The following is a 15,474-nucleotide window of genomic DNA, read 5'->3' on the forward strand; positions in this document are numbered from 1 at the left end:
TATAAATGCGAAAGTTTGTGAGGATGTGTGTGTGTGTGTGTTACTCTTTCACGCAAATACTACTGAACCGATTACAATGAAATTTAGCACACATATAGAGGGTAACTTGGATTAACACATAGGATAGGTTTCATCTCGGAAATCCCACGGGAACGGGAACTATGCCGGTTTTTCTTTCAAAACGCGGGCGCAGCCGCGGGCGGAAAGCTAGTATAATAATATGTGTTGAAAGGCTTTATAGATAAAAGGGTAAATAAATAAACGAGTTAAATTTAAAATATTTAATAATTTATTGTGAAGTAAAAAAAACTTATTATTACACACAGTTTATACTAATGAGAATTAAATTATACAATACATCGATACACAGGTGCTTCTACTTGTATTGAAAGTTAATTTTATTTATTTTTTAACCATAAAATCATATAGTTTAATCAAGAAGCTTATATCTAATACACTGGAGATTTCAGTATGAACATTAACTTGTAACAAGAAAATATGACCTTGAATGACGCCTGTATGTTTTTTTATCCCTTTCACACCTAACTTGGCAAGTGGGTGTGAAAGGGATAAAAAAACATACAGGCGTCATTCAAGGTCATGTTTTCTTGTTACAAGTTAATGTTCATACTGAAATCTCCAGTGTATTAGATATAAGCTTCTTGAGTTTAATCATATGATGATATTCTTATGTTAACGCATGCGTTGTATTAATTTTAATAGTAGCTGAAACATCAGGGTTTATATTTTCCAATTCATCAATAAAAAACCTCGATTGGTTTTGTCTTATAAAATTATTAACTGGTTTCATTGGTTTTGGAATATCCAATTTATTTGTTTTAATATGAGTGTCGTAGACTGTATTTAATGAAGGATTTGCTTCGACTGGTTGGAAGATATAAATATAGGGAATAGTATGGGTACTGTTATGAAATTCGGATACTTGTCGAAAAAGCTGATTTTTTGGCGCGAAGTTCTTCCAATCCATAGTATCTTTACTAGATTTATTATTATCTATTTCTGTAGTTTTCTCTGTATTTTCTAAGTGTTTAGATAATTTGTTAAGAAATATCTTTAATAAGTTCGTATTTTCGTTTATTTTTTGTAATATTTCGTTTGTAGTATCATTATTGTGTTTTATAGTTGCTATAAGTAATTCCTTTTCTCGGTCTTGAATTGGTTTTGATGTAGTTATAGTATGTGTTGTAGTTAATGGAGAACTTGTTGTAGTTTTCGTTGTTGTTGTTTTGATAGTAGTAGTTATAGGTTCTGTTTTATGGGTTAATTCGGTGACATAATTATCTTGTCTGTAAATATTATCTTTGACATCTAAGAAAGGCATCGGATTAAAGTCCTTTTTGTTATCCAATAAGTTTTCTAAATATACTCTTTCTCTTTGTAAATTGTCCAACTGTTCATCAATTCTTTTTTTATGTATTTCAAAAAGTAGTTTCATTTGATTATCTCTTTCTGTTTCTTCATTTTTCATTACTATTTCAGGCATAAACTTTCGACTTGCATTTGATTCATTTTTAACATCTGTACTATCATTGAGATTCTCTATTTTTGATATTTGTGATACATTAAGCGTTGAAAAATATCGTAAACCGTTTTTATCATAACTTTTGTTAACACTAGTGTGTATTTCTTTAAAGCCTGAATGTAAATCATTAGAAATGTTTTTGGGGGATATTTTAACAGTGACTTTGAAGTTTGATTTTGAGTGTGGTAGTATTGCATTAACTATATCTTCAACTCCAGGTATTTGAACATTAACTGGTAAGTTTCCAAACGCATTAGAGTTTTCTTTTGGTTGTACATTACGAGTTCTTGCTTGTATTCTATACGGTTTAATTTGTGGTTTTTCTTCGGAGGAATATTCTTTAGATTTGGGAAGCTCTTCGAAAAATATATGCGGGTACTTAGACATGAGTACAGCTTGTTCTAAATTACGGCCATCTTCAAGAGGTGAAACTGGTTGATTGGGATAGTTTATATCTAGGAAATCTGACAGAGGTAATAAATCACTATTTTGTACTTCTTCATCTGCCATAGTGTCAGGTATTTCAGTGTCTTTTATAGCAGCCTTTCTATTCAAATCTGCCTTTTCTGGGGATAGTAAGTATACATTTTCATTTGATCTTTTTTCGGGTCGAGATGAACGTTCTCTAGCTATAATTCTTATTTTATTTACCTCCCTCTTATTCCTTTTATTGTTCAAAAACAATCGTTTTTTCATCATTGTCTTAGTGTTGAGAAATTTGTTTAATTTTATCTTTGATTTGATGTTTGAAATCTTTTGTACCGAAAGAGAACGTTTTTGTCTATTCAATTTATGATTCATTTGTTTATTTGGATTTAAATAATTGTAATAATTGTTGTTTACTGCGATCGATAAATCTTTGATTCGAATTGGTTTTGATATTAGATTAATATTACGAGGATATATCCGATAATTACTTCTTTTTGCGTTTTGATCTTTTGTTAAAACCTTATAAGACTTCGTACTACTGATTAAGTTTTTACGAAAAGTAAAAGGTATAATCAATCGCTTAAACCAAGGTTTATAGTTTGAATTTTTATCCATATTTACCGATCGTCTTATTATTTCATGACTATTTTTTATGCTTTCTTGCTCTCTTTTAGGATATTGTTCTTCTTCTACAAAGTTACCAACTTTATCCATATTATTAACATCTTCGGTGTCATAGCTTTTATGATATTCTTTTATAAGATTTTCTAAACCATTAAACAATTTAAGACTATCAGCATCTGGTGGTTCATCTACGTATTGATTGAAACCTACTGAAAATCCAGATCCATCTATGTCTTTTAAATAAAATGTAACATTGTTAGTCTTGTCTGCTTTAATATTATCTTGTTCCACTGTTATAGGTTTTTGTATACGTTTCGGGATATCATCATTCAACATACTATCATAATGAATAACTAGTTCGCCCATTTCAGCAGAATTCACTGATTTAGAGGACGTCAAAAAGGCAGGACCAAGGTTCTCACGTTTCCAGTTATCACCACGATAGTCTAAAATATTATCCACATGTGGTAATATTTTGCCGATAGGATCAACTTCTCTGCGATCAATATTCAGAAGTGAAGGTGCTATTTTGCTAAAGAAATTATCAAGTTTGGGCTTGATAGGATCTTGATTTCGTTTTTTAACTTTAATATGTTTGAAACTTGCTTTTTTCTCATGAGTACTATCTTCGTTGATAGCCTTTTGTATTTTGTCAATGAGGTTGCGAACCATTTTTTTCTTCTTTTCGCCTTTACTACCCTTTCCATCAAAATGCGTTTCTATTTCAATATACAATTCTTCGTCGTCTTTTTTAAGTTTATCATGAGCTGGTTTAGGTTTATGTGTTGTAGCTTTATCAACGTAGTGGATTTTTATTTGCCTTTTTAAACGATTGGCAGTTGCTTTTTTATCAACATCTTTTTGTGATGGATTAGCCATCGGATATTGTTTCAAATATGACTCGATAATTTTATGGAATGCAGGATTTGACATAAAATTATCATCCATTGTTTGTACAGTAGTACTTTCTGCAATGTCTTCATTATTATGTATTTGAAATTCTGAATGTTTTCTGGAATTTTTGTATTTTTCATTTGGTGATTTATGATTAACTGGGAGCGTTTCTTCGTCATCCATCTTTTGAAATTTAATAGATTTGCCATTGTATATTAATTTAATAAGTCCAATTATGTCTTTATTTTGTCTGAAAAAGATAAAAGATTATATGTAATTATTAGACTCGTTATTTATATTTTTGACAATTAGCAATTAGTTGTAAATTATCAAAAATTGTCTTACGAATCGTTTTCCTTGTTGAATTTTCTATTTTCATTTATTTCAATGACTGTTTTTATGAAGAGTTTTGGTTCTGAAAATATTAAAATCAGTTTATTGAACCAAAATACCAACAAAACTATATAAAATACTTAAAATTAATTATTTACCTTTGTGTTTTAAATTGGGTTTTTGGCTCTCATTTTTCGTCTCTTCAGCTAATTGGTTTTGCAATGATTTACATTTTAGCAGTTCTTCGAAGAATTTTTGTTCTTCTGTATTGGATGCTTGTTTCATTCCCAATTCTTTAGAATTTACTGCTTTGTCATGCTTTTGAGGGTTTCCTACAAAATAATTAAGGTTTATGAGGTTAATTGTATCAAAGTAAACGACCATTTTACGTAATTTCATATATTATTTTAAAAACGTATTTATTGAAAAATTAATTACCAGAATTTTTGCTATCATAAAAGTTTCTGATCAGCAAATGAACCTTTTTATACACATCATTTAAGTCCATATGACCGATTATACCTTGTAACAAAATGTTATGCATTGCTAAATGTAACATATTATCGTTCCCTGCTTCGTCTAATTCTTCTTTTCTTCTAGTTTCTTTTTCATCTGGTTTCACAGCACCTTTCGCTGTTTCTTCTTGATCCATTTCTTCGAGCAGTGTTGCTAGTTTGTTTGTTAAAATCTTCTTCATGTTTGGATTTTTTACTTGGAATACGAAATCGTTTGGCTCTGTAAGATACTTCTCAGTTAGTTAATTATATATGAAAACTAGCGGTCCGCCCCGGCTTCGCCCGTGGTACATATGAAAAATAGATGTTGGCCGATTCTCAGACTTACCCGATATGCACAGAAAATTTCATGAGAATCGGTCCACCCGTTTCGGAGGAGTATGCAGACTAACATTGTGACACGTGAATTTTATATATAAGATATGCACTTTAAAATCAAAATATGGCAAATGACTTTGTTAAAACATGACTTATTGTAGCTGTAGTTAATATACTTATCATTCTTTATTTTGAATACCCTTTATCAATAAATCTTTTTATTTGTTGTCAGTTTCGTAACATTAGATTTTTTATGTGGAGGGGTTGTCAGCCCCTCGCACAACCCCCGAAATGCTGGAGGACCACACCCATCTTTGGTCAGCGACCTGGGCGGATCAAGTGAATGACGATCTCGTGGCACTGCGCAGAAGAGACTGGCAAAACATCGCACTGTGCCGGGACAAGTGGCGTCTTTTGTTGTCGGAGGCCAAGACCCACTTTGGGGTCACTGCGCCAGATAGTAAGTAAGTAAGTTATCAATAAATAAAAAAGCGTTACCTATAGAACGTTTAGCCCTGTAGGAATCAGAATCATCCATATAATTTTGTTCTTTATTATAATATTCGATTTCATTTTTATTAATTTCTATTGGTTTATATTTATCCTCCAAGATATTCGGTGTTGTGTGACTGTTATCTAAAATTATATTTAAGGCATTTATTAATTAGTTTAACGGGGCTCAAATGTATCGGATATGTAATATTTAAAGTTTTCTGGAACTGCTTGGCTCTTGTTCGTCACTATCATATCTTATAGTATTTACCTGTGGTATCTACAATGTCTATGGAGTCGTCGAACAATTTATATTGTCGTTTTAGAAAGGTAACCTAGAAAATTTGATTTATCTAGCTGTGATCCGCGGTTTCACCCGCGTGGCTCTGCTCCTGTTGGTCGTAGCGAGATGACATAATATAGCTTATAGCCTTCCTTGATAAATGGGCTATCCAACACTGAAAGAATTTTTCAAATCGGACCCGTAGTTCCCGAGATTAGCACGTTCAAATAAACAAACAAACTCTTCAGCTTTATAATATTAGTATAGATTAATCCAGTGAACCCAGGTAACAACAAGCGGCTGGTAATTAACGAATCCTGATTATATCTACCACTCATTATGACAATTGCTTAAACAATTTACTCACCATCTTTTTTAGATAACAATCCATCGATATCAATGAAGACATTAGTTAAAATAACTGTAAAAGTAAAAGCAATACCCAAGATGGTAGCACAGAAAACTCTATAAAAAATAGTGTCATAGTCGAAACGAGACATTTAAAAAAAGAACTAGTAAAAATATTTTAAAGGAAATTAAGAGTAAATTGATTTTAAAGATTTCTTTGGAGTTCTAAACTCATTGCTGTTGTGTTGAAGAATGGTTTTAATGTTTTGGAAACATTAGTAAAGATAAGCGAACAATGGTATTAGAGTTGAATAAAAAATCCTGAAAGATAAGTATCCTAATTGTTAGGTATTTTAATGGGGCACAACTGACAAGAAATTAGGTCTTGTCACTTGTGGATAATAGTCGTTAATTATTTAATTAAAACAAGATATTTAGTACAATATACATGAATGACGATGTATAAAGCATAATTTTGTATTAGATAAGGAATACAGACATATAATTTTTTGAACTAAATTGACTCTATACACTTTTGTAAGATTAAGATTACTGGTTAGTAGTATTTTGACCTGATGCTAGAATGTCTTTATTGTTAACTAGCAGTCCGCCCCGGCTTCGCCCGTGGTACATGTTTAAGTTTTCTCTCCATTAGAACCATCTTTTTTATAATACTTCAAGAAATATTATAAAAAAATATTTAACGAAATCGGTTTAATTTTTATTAACATTACCAAATTACACAATATATTTCTTATTCCCATGATGATGATGATGATTTGTATTTCTTCTTCACATACAAATAAAAAACACAATAAATTTACAATTTATTAACAACAATTTTGTACCAAAATCACGAATAACTCGACAATTTCAACTCTTGGAGCATTTCGAACACAGTTTCAACCAAACGATATTTCATATTGAAAGTTGTTCGACGAGCGTCCACTGAACCATAGGACATGTTTAGTGTGAATAGATCTGGATAAAACTGGAAAAAAGGTAAAAAAACACGCTTTAAAAAGATAAATAAATGATTTGTATTGTCGCCGATCCTTGATAAGTGTACAAAGTTTGAATTAAATCTATCCGTTTAAAGTGGGTCAACATTGAGTCTAAAGGAGTCGGTTATAGTTAGATGTTATAGTTTTGCATACGCTGAGTACGTAAAAAATACTTACTTATAAAAATCCAGACGCAGTTTTTTTTCAAATAGATGCATTCTTAAAACACACACCTTGTACACACACTTGTACACCCATAACAAGCAACCCGCCCAACTTTGCCACCAGCACGTGAGCTATCGTTTAAGATTATGTTTTCATAGACAAATGCTCACATTAGAGAAGCGGAATGTGTCGGCTGCGCGAAGCTAGAGAAGAAATCATGGATTTTCAGGAAAGTTATAGCAAAAAATTTTTGACGTAATTTTGTTGTTTAAGTATTATTTACGTGATCAGTGTATGCAAAACTGCAAGTCCCTTCGCGTTTAGTATACCAATAGTGGGACACCCTATATTTTATTTATTATTATTTACCTGCATACCAACAGAAGGATCCGTGTTAAATTCTTGAGATAGCTCGTTGCATTTCAGTATACACGCTTTTTGCGGTGTTACGTGCAGTAATTGAAATTTACCCTGTAATCACCACCATCATCATCACCTAATGGTGAAGTTAATACTTCATCATCATCATCATAATCATCATCAATTTCACCAGAAAATTCAAAATCAGGTATTACTTTCTAAGTAGAATATTATGAGTGTACGAAATAAATATACAGCCGAGGATGATGATGAAGATGATGATGATGAAAAAGTAATATTAATAAATAGATATAAATTGTGTCAATAATACCTCTCTTTTCTTATCCACAGCTTCCCGCAACTGTATAATGATATTCCGACTGCCGGCTGATACGTTCCAACTATTTAAGAAAAAAATCTACTCAATATAATAAGCAATAAATAATAATAAAACGTAACACATTTATGAGACAGAGATATATTTGTCTGTTTGAACAAGCATCACGCAAAAAAGCAACATGGAATGTAGGTAATAAAGTAATTCTCAACGATGGGGTTAAATTTTAAATATTGCAAATGAACGGACTGTATGCATAAAAAATCATAAGCTCAATATGAATTTTGAACTACCAAGTATTTCAATCAACAATTGTATTTTTAATTGTATGTTGAAAAGCTAAATTACAAATTAATGTTAACTCTTATTTCTTCAATTACTCGACTATTCCACTAAAGCATTGTTTCTGTTTTAGTTTGTACAATAAAGCATTATAATCTTATAAATAAAACATATATTATGAAACAACAACAACATACATACTGGTCTAAGATCCGAACATAAGGCGAAATTCAACGGCGTGATAATAGAATGAGACCAATTTTATAATTAATTTAGTCTATTAAAAAATGTATTAAAAATGGGTTGACTGGGAAAATCCTGGACAGGACATTTTTAATGAATTTAAAAAAAAACATTTTTTTTTAATTAATTGCAGTATCAAGATAATAAAAAAAAATATAATAGACTTAAAGTATGAAACCTACAGAATGTGCAGTCATAGTTTTCTAATATTTACCGGGACAAACGGCTAGGTTGGCAGGTATAAACAGGTATGTCGGTACCAGTTACTTTCACTTGATAGGATGATGAAAAAAAAATTATGTCAGCACTGTTTTATTACAAAATTGTTTTATTATCTCGAAACTGCAATTAATAAAAAATAAAAATAAATAAAAAAAATTTAATTCATTAAAAATGTCCTGTCCAGGATTTTCCCAGTCAACCCATTTTTAATACATTTTTTAATAGACTAAATTAATTATAAAATTGGTCTCATTCTATTATCACGCCGTTGAATTTCGCCTTATGTTCGGATCTTAGACCATACTGAAATATATATTAAGCACCTACTCCACAATTTTTCTACTATCAACCCACTCCACACATTTCTTGTTCCAACTCACCGACTCCACTGAAAGTTGTATGCTCTCGAGAGGAAGGCCATAGCGTGATAGTTGTGCCTCTCGGCGACCCATTCCTTGGGGCAAGTGCCCTCCACGTGGTTGTGCCCGTCAAAGTCGGGGAAAAAGTCGCAAGCCGCTTCGCGCATTATCTATTAGTGTTTTTTGTAAGATAAATACGCAAAAAAGATAGATAGTTAACACGAAGAGTATAAAAAGGCAAAACTATTTCAATTATGAAAAAAAAGACGGGTTGCACTCCGGGAGTGCCGGCAGAAGTGAAAACGCGCGTAGTAGAGAGGGGATAGCTGTCTTCTCCCCATCCGTCTTACGCTTTTTCGATCAGGTCACGTGTCCTGACGCGAGTTTAAGATTTTATACCCATTACAGAAAAAGTGCTCAACGCCGCTAAAGAAGTTTTCACTTCAAAAATTGGTTGTCTGTAAAGTCGGTTTACTGACGATAGTTAGACGTGACAACGTCCGATTGTGCTTCTTTGTCGCTCGTTCCGCGCTCTCGCTTGCTCTTTAAGCCTTACATTGAACGCCTCAGAGCGAGGTAACGCCGCATGAGTCATGTTTTTTCGTGCGTGCAGCCGGCTCTATCGAATTATAAGACGTTGTCACGTCAAAAAGCATATTGTGTCATTGAGGTATTATTATAGAGAGGACACCACGAACAAAATCTGTGTAACAAGCACGGCGGCGTCGGCCGGCTAGTGTAGACACTTTGTAGATATTCTGCCTTTTATTTTTAAATTAAAACTAATCAATGTAACAAATAAATATTGTGTAAGAAATAAGATGCGAAGCTAGTTTAATATTAGTTTGAATGTAATAAAAATGTACTGCGATTCTACACAGCTACCTAATTGATTAACAAATCGCAGCTAGTCAACGACTATTAGCAAAGTGAAGGTAGTTGGGTCGAACGTCGTATAAACAACGTCCGAGCCCCTAGGCACGATCCGTACGAATGCGCCACGAGTCAAAGGAAAGCGGCAATTTATAGTATTCGACAGCTAAGCATGTTCTGACAGGTGACAGTGACAGCTATATTGACAACTATTCATCCACAAAAATATTAAATCAAATGTTACGTCTAACACGGCCATACTGACAAACGTACGTCCTCGTACGCCTTTTCTCGTATTACAATACAACGGTAGTTCATCTCGGGATTTCAAAAACACACTGCCTCGGCCACACTGACCATACTTTTCTACGCACTCGTTAGTAAAACAGCGACTAGACAATACCTCAACGCTCAACTCCGACTAGCGAGTCAACTCACTACGGACATACAGACGGCGACTTGACGGTATATCTACGCTCGTACGACTAGTGAAATACATCACTACGATACGTCAGCGACTAGACAATACCTCAACGCTCAAATCCGACTAGCGAGACAACTCACTACGGACATGCAGACGGCGACTTGACGGTATATCTACGCTCGTACGACTAGTGAAATACATCACTACGATACGTCAGCGACTAGACAATACCTCAACGCTCAAATCCGACTAGCGAGACAACTCACTACGGACATGCAGACGGCGACTTGACGGTATATCTACGCTCGTACGACTAGTGAAATACATCACTACGATACGTCAGCGACTAGACAATACCTCAACGCCAGGGTTCGACTAGCGATTTGAATCACTACGAGCCAATAACATTCATCGTCAAAAAAACTCGGCACATGCTTCAGGACACCACTCGCCACGCCAGGGCACCATATTATGCTGTGCCGCGGCTTGAGTCTTCTTTCCGTAGTCACCACAACAAGTTTCAACTCGTATCGATCACTAGGCAGGATGTTCACTACTTCGTAGGGCCCTCGCATCCCTGAATCTAATTTACCTGTGAACTGAGAGGTTTTTATTACAAACACTGGACCGCAGCCCAGATAGCACACACAATTTCTTCGATGGACTACATTCCCGTTACAATAATCCACGTAACAAACTTTTACTTTACACAACGCACGAAATAAAAAAAAACACAAATGCCAGTTACAAAACTACGTAAACTTAAACACATTTAAAAATAGTGGGCTTGAATTCTATCCCACTTCTGATGTAAGAAATAAGATGCGAAGCTAGTTTAATATTAGTTTGAATGTAATAAGAATGTACTGCGATTCTACACAGCTACCTAATTGATTAACAAATCGCAGCTAGTCAACGACTATTAGCAAAGTGAAGGTAGTTGGGTCGAACGTCGTATAAACAACGTCCGAGCCCCTAGGCACGATCCGTACGAATGCGCCACGAGTCAAAGGAAAGCGGCAATTTATAGTATTCGACAGCTAAGCATGTTCTGACAGGTGACAGTGACAGCTATATTGACAACTATTCATCCACAAAAATATTAAATCAAATGTTACGTCTAACAATTGTTTATCTTATTAAAAAATATGAATAAGATTATCAATTAAAACCAATGAATGTAACAAAAAAAATGGCTTGAGACGATTGACTCTACTCGTGTTAGAAATAGTTTAGTAGAGATGCCCTCTCTAGTACGTAGTACATGGTAACTCAATGTATTGTGTATAAGAAATGACGGTATTGCCATGACGCGACCTCGAAATTTCTCAACGCGCCTCAAGAAGTTTCTCTTCAAAATTTTGTCATAATAATTAATTGAATTACGACAAAAATACAAAAAATCTTGGCATGAATATTTGTAAACCGATATATTATTTTTTTTTATATGTACCTAGGTATAATATTATAATTGACAACATTTCATTTTTTATAAGGCCATGAAAGAAAAAAACCGTTTCTTTATTTTGCTCTTGCGATTACAGAAAAAAAATTATTTCATTTTTTAATCGCATATTTTAAGAGAAATTAAATAAAAACGATAAATGTGATGATGACGTCATACATACGGAGGAATAAAAATGCGCATTAGCCTAATTTAAAAAAAGTAAAAAAAAAAAACTATCACTGACATTTACAGGGTATGGCATGTGTCAAATTTCATATAATGTCATTTTTGTGAATTATTCATGTAAACAAACTTTTAAATCGTGTTATTGTGTTTTGGTTTTCTAATTTAATCTCATTAGCGTGATATTTATTTGATTGGAGTTGGACTAATTCATTTATATTATACAAATAGTGCCTACAGTGTTCATAATTTTCTTGAAATAAAAGACTTTGTTTACTTACTAAAAGTTGTATTTATTTAACACTTTCCAACGTTTTTGGGATAGTATATTTGTTTCCCAGAAATTTTCAGCACCCCTTAACAAATCCTGCATAAAGTCATCATCATCAGTACTTGTGAATAAGTTTCTTTTGTTTAAAATTTGGATCAGCAAATAACAAATAACAATATTTACAAAGCTTGACGAATCAAAGTGACAAATGTGCCAAAATGTAAACTGTCAAGATTTTTTTTTAATTTAAACTAGGTATGTGGCAAAGGAAAAAATGTATTCCTCCGTATGTATGACGTCATTTGGCGCTTACGACATTTTAGAATGAGATGATTTTAAAACCCAAAAAGATGAATGAAAACTTCCATATTTAGAAAAAGCAAAAAATACGTGTATAATAATTTTTGATCTAGTTTTCATTAAAATAAAAAAATAAGTAGCTTAAAATTTTGAAATGTTGTCAATTGCATGATAATTATTGTGAAGAAGCTAGTTGTAAATGAAAAACTGTGGCAAAAAAGTACTAGATACATACTTGTAATACTAGGTTATAATGAAAATAATAACTTGGCATGCATATTCGAAGTCGAAAAATAATTCTAGCACTTGTCACAATTGCGATTTCCGATCTACTTCAGTATCAGTGTTTCCGACACACCAAAAACAGCGTGTACCTACATGTGCCTGACTGAGTGTGTATGTCAGTGAGTGGATGCGAACATGAGTGAGTTTCAATTTGAGTGTGTGTGAGTTTATACCTGTATCATCTTCTTAACGCTATACGGTTTATTAAAGTGTTGCTTCAACGCCGAAGTGGTCGCGTTAGCTATCCACTTTAATTTAACCGTATTTCCGAGACACACCCACGTGACTGTTATAGATACGCCCGTCACGGTTATTATTACGCCCTTGCTGGAATAAAAGATAATTAGTAAAAGAAAGCAAGAAAGAAAACGAGGAAGGGAAAGAAATATTTTTGTTTATGAGTAAAAAAAGTATTAAGTCATGAATTGTAAATCTAAATGAGCATACAGTCTAAGGCATACAGTAGAAGAACTCAGATTCTTTATTCATTTGCAATTAATAGAAAATTAATTGGATAAACGTTAAGAAACAATTACGTGGCTTTCTATTTACTATAATTAAATATCAATTAAGACAAATTTATTCACAAAGGTCTCTAGGGTCGCTAGTCGTTATAATGATTTTCAAATATTTGAAACATTAATTACCCATTAGGATCCGGTCTTAGATCCCACCCCTGGTACGGCATGTTACCGTACCGTAATGTTGCTATACCTATGGGCCCTGTAAATGAATAAACAATGAAAAAAAGAGCGTGTGTGACGAGCACACGTGTCAGAAGTCAAACTTCTTTGGCTTGCTATTTGCCTTAGTATCTTGATAAAAAGATAATTAAATCGTCGCCTTACTCCATGACAATACGGTAGTGCCATGACACAACCTTGACATTTAAATCTCATCGCACGTAAAGAAGTTTCACTTCAAAACTTGTAAAGATAGTCATTTTAAACATCATCTCCATTTTTTTATGTTAAAAAATATTACGAATATAGAAAAGGGGTATCTTGTATTGTATTGTGTTTGATTTTACGCGAATACAAGATAATAAAGATTTTGACAATACGTTAAAAGTGTTTTATTTTGAATTGTTTTCGAAAACGAAATATAGCATACCTATATTAATGTCAAGTTTTTGTCCGTCCACTTAATCTTTACATAATAATATGCTTCTATAGGACTTCCGATTTTTCCACTTTCAGGTAATTTTATCTATCATATTATAATCTATCGAAAACAACAACAATAACTACATTATATGATTTAATAACTATTAAAAGAGTAAATTAACGAATTTCAACATGCTCACATAAAACACCAGTCCTGAATTGTATAGTAAGTTTGTCCTCATTGAATTTGTAATCATTCACATAGTTGCTGGTCCATAGCTTTCTTTGTTCTTGCCACTGGCACATGACCGGCGGCTCCGTCCACATAATGTCTTGCGGTAATCTGTTATCATTAACTAATTTATTTACAAATTAATTACTTTCTTCAAAGGTTTAATACGTTTTGTTAATTAGGATATAAATGTGGTCAAAATTCGATGTGTAGTCTATTTATTCTGTGCCATTAAAAAATATAGTATTTATTAACTATTATCAAAACATGAGTGAAACCATGGATAGAACCTAGGATCGCAAAAATGAGTAACTTATTATTAACATACACCGTTAAGTACTGTAACGAAGTGAGAAGTTTAATTAATAATACAGAACAGATTTGATGATATTGTAATGCATACAAACAATTATAACTTAATAGTGTTAACCAGAATAACACATAACAGTTGTTGACATTATATTAGGGAACCCTTATCTACATAATATTAATATCACAATACATCATACACCACACTCACTCAATGACCATTTTGAATCCTACACGTAATTTCAGTCTCAGATTAGCACGAATACGCAAGCTAACAATTACAAGTGTCACTATATGTGCGTAAACATTCGTGCAATATATTCACTGAGTGAGTGTTACTCATGGAACAGTCACTGAGTGAGTGACCCTACAACACTCACTCAATAAACACGAGCGCCAGTTTCTCGTACTCCGCCTCTATCCTCTTGAGCTCGGCCTCAATCTCCTCCGGGGTGCGGGTGACCCCCGGCGCGGGGGGAGAGGGCGCCCGGTACTGCACTTGGTACTTCATCGGTTGTAATTGCTTTGGTAGCTGTACTGTTGTTGTTTTATTGAGGAGGGTAGGAAAACAATTATGACATAGTATAAAACAACGTCTTTCAGCCCGTCTGACTGTTCGTGATAAAAAAACTATCACCATTAGTTTGTTGAAGTGAAAACTTTTCGAATAGAGGCATGATAAAATATAAGAAAGGGCTTTTCGCAGAATGTCTTGGTAATTACTAGAAGATGCCCACCGCTTCACCTACATAGGAATGATAGTCCGTATTTATACCGACCTATATCCATACATATATATATCGTCATGTTACTATAAAATATTTTTCATGCACAAAACATATAGACCGGGAGATACTGACACAAAATTTCGAGTCTTTTGTAACAAGGATGGCGGTTCTACAGGGGTCTTAGTACGCAATGACAAAAAGAAAAACGATGGTGTGAACGCTGGTACCGGTGGCTTAGTCGCGTGGGCGTTTGTCGAACTCGTCGGAAAAATAGCGAAAGTCAAACGATTTGTAACACAAAAATTTTAGAATTTACCGATATCCCATAAAAAAGAAGTAGGCGGTAGTGTCATGCCATACTTTTCCGGTGTGACTTACAGCCCGCCATACCGACGCGAATGTGTTGATTAAAATAAAACAATTATTCAACCATTTGTACCAAGCTAACTTTTGCACAGGTAACTATCGTCGTGCAGCCATTTACGAAAATCGCCATGCCATACTTTTCGGACGATTCCAAATGGTCGCCATACCGCCGAAAATCTGCAAAAAATTTTTATTTCGC

General features: G+C 33.5%; 2 protein-coding genes across 2 annotated transcripts; both read right to left on the bottom strand.

The window, feature by feature from the left end:
• Positions 1-688: 688 nt before the first annotated feature.
• LOC149475447 (uncharacterized) lies at positions 689-5,931 on the bottom strand. The gene is made up of 5 exons (XM_089713212.1): positions 5,799-5,931; positions 4,262-4,558; positions 3,982-4,155; positions 3,836-3,905; positions 689-3,740 (listed from the first exon to the last, which is right to left on the bottom strand). The coding sequence occupies exons 1-5, from the start codon at positions 5,929-5,931 to the stop codon at positions 689-691; spliced, it is 3,726 nt and encodes a 1,241-aa protein (XP_089569338.1).
• Positions 5,932-6,615: 684 nt separating this feature from the next.
• Positions 6,616-14,702, bottom strand: LOC149475448 (dynein axonemal intermediate chain 7-like). Its single transcript, XM_089713474.1, has 8 exons — positions 14,562-14,702; positions 13,841-13,983; positions 13,182-13,257; positions 12,708-12,861; positions 8,773-8,921; positions 7,640-7,709; positions 7,318-7,419; positions 6,616-6,770 (listed from the first exon to the last, which is right to left on the bottom strand). Exons 1-8 carry the CDS (start codon positions 14,690-14,692, stop codon positions 6,633-6,635), a joined length of 963 nt encoding a protein of 320 aa, XP_089569600.1. The 5' UTR covers positions 14,693-14,702; the 3' UTR covers positions 6,616-6,632.
• Positions 14,703-15,474: the final 772 nt, after the last annotated feature.

The sequence above is a fragment of the Colias philodice genome, chromosome 30, assembly GCF_061535455.1.
Source record: "Colias philodice isolate Cphi_HAF_F1 chromosome 30, ilColPhil1 Martin Lab GWU primary, whole genome shotgun sequence".
Classification (NCBI taxonomy): domain Eukaryota; kingdom Metazoa; phylum Arthropoda; class Insecta; order Lepidoptera; family Pieridae; genus Colias; species Colias philodice.

What these genes read in the sequence shown, in the direction of transcription:
- LOC149475447 (XM_089713212.1), bottom strand. Translation starts at nt 5,931, where the DNA reads ATGTCTCGTTTCGACTATGACACTATTTTTTATAGAGTTTTCTGTGCT. An exon ending in ATTGTTATCTAAAAAAGATG is followed by an intron (nt 4,559 to 5,798) that starts GTGAGTAAATTG and finishes AGTATCTTACAG; the next exon opens with AGCCAAACGATTTCGTATTC. An exon ending in ACCCAATTTAAAACACAAAG is followed by an intron (nt 3,906 to 3,981) that starts GTAAATAATTAA and finishes TAATATTTTCAG; the next exon opens with AACCAAAACTCTTCATAAAA.
- LOC149475448 (XM_089713474.1), bottom strand. Translation starts at nt 14,692, where the DNA reads ATGAAGTACCAAGTGCAGTACCGGGCGCCCTCTCCCCCCGCGCCGGGG. An exon ending in GCGTTAAGAAGATGATACAG is followed by an intron (nt 8,922 to 12,707) that starts GTATAAACTCAC and finishes AAACACTAATAG; the next exon opens with ATAATGCGCGAAGCGGCTTG. An exon ending in TACAACTTTCAGTGGAGTCG is followed by an intron (nt 7,710 to 8,772) that starts GTGAGTTGGAAC and finishes TTTCTTAAATAG; the next exon opens with TTGGAACGTATCAGCCGGCA.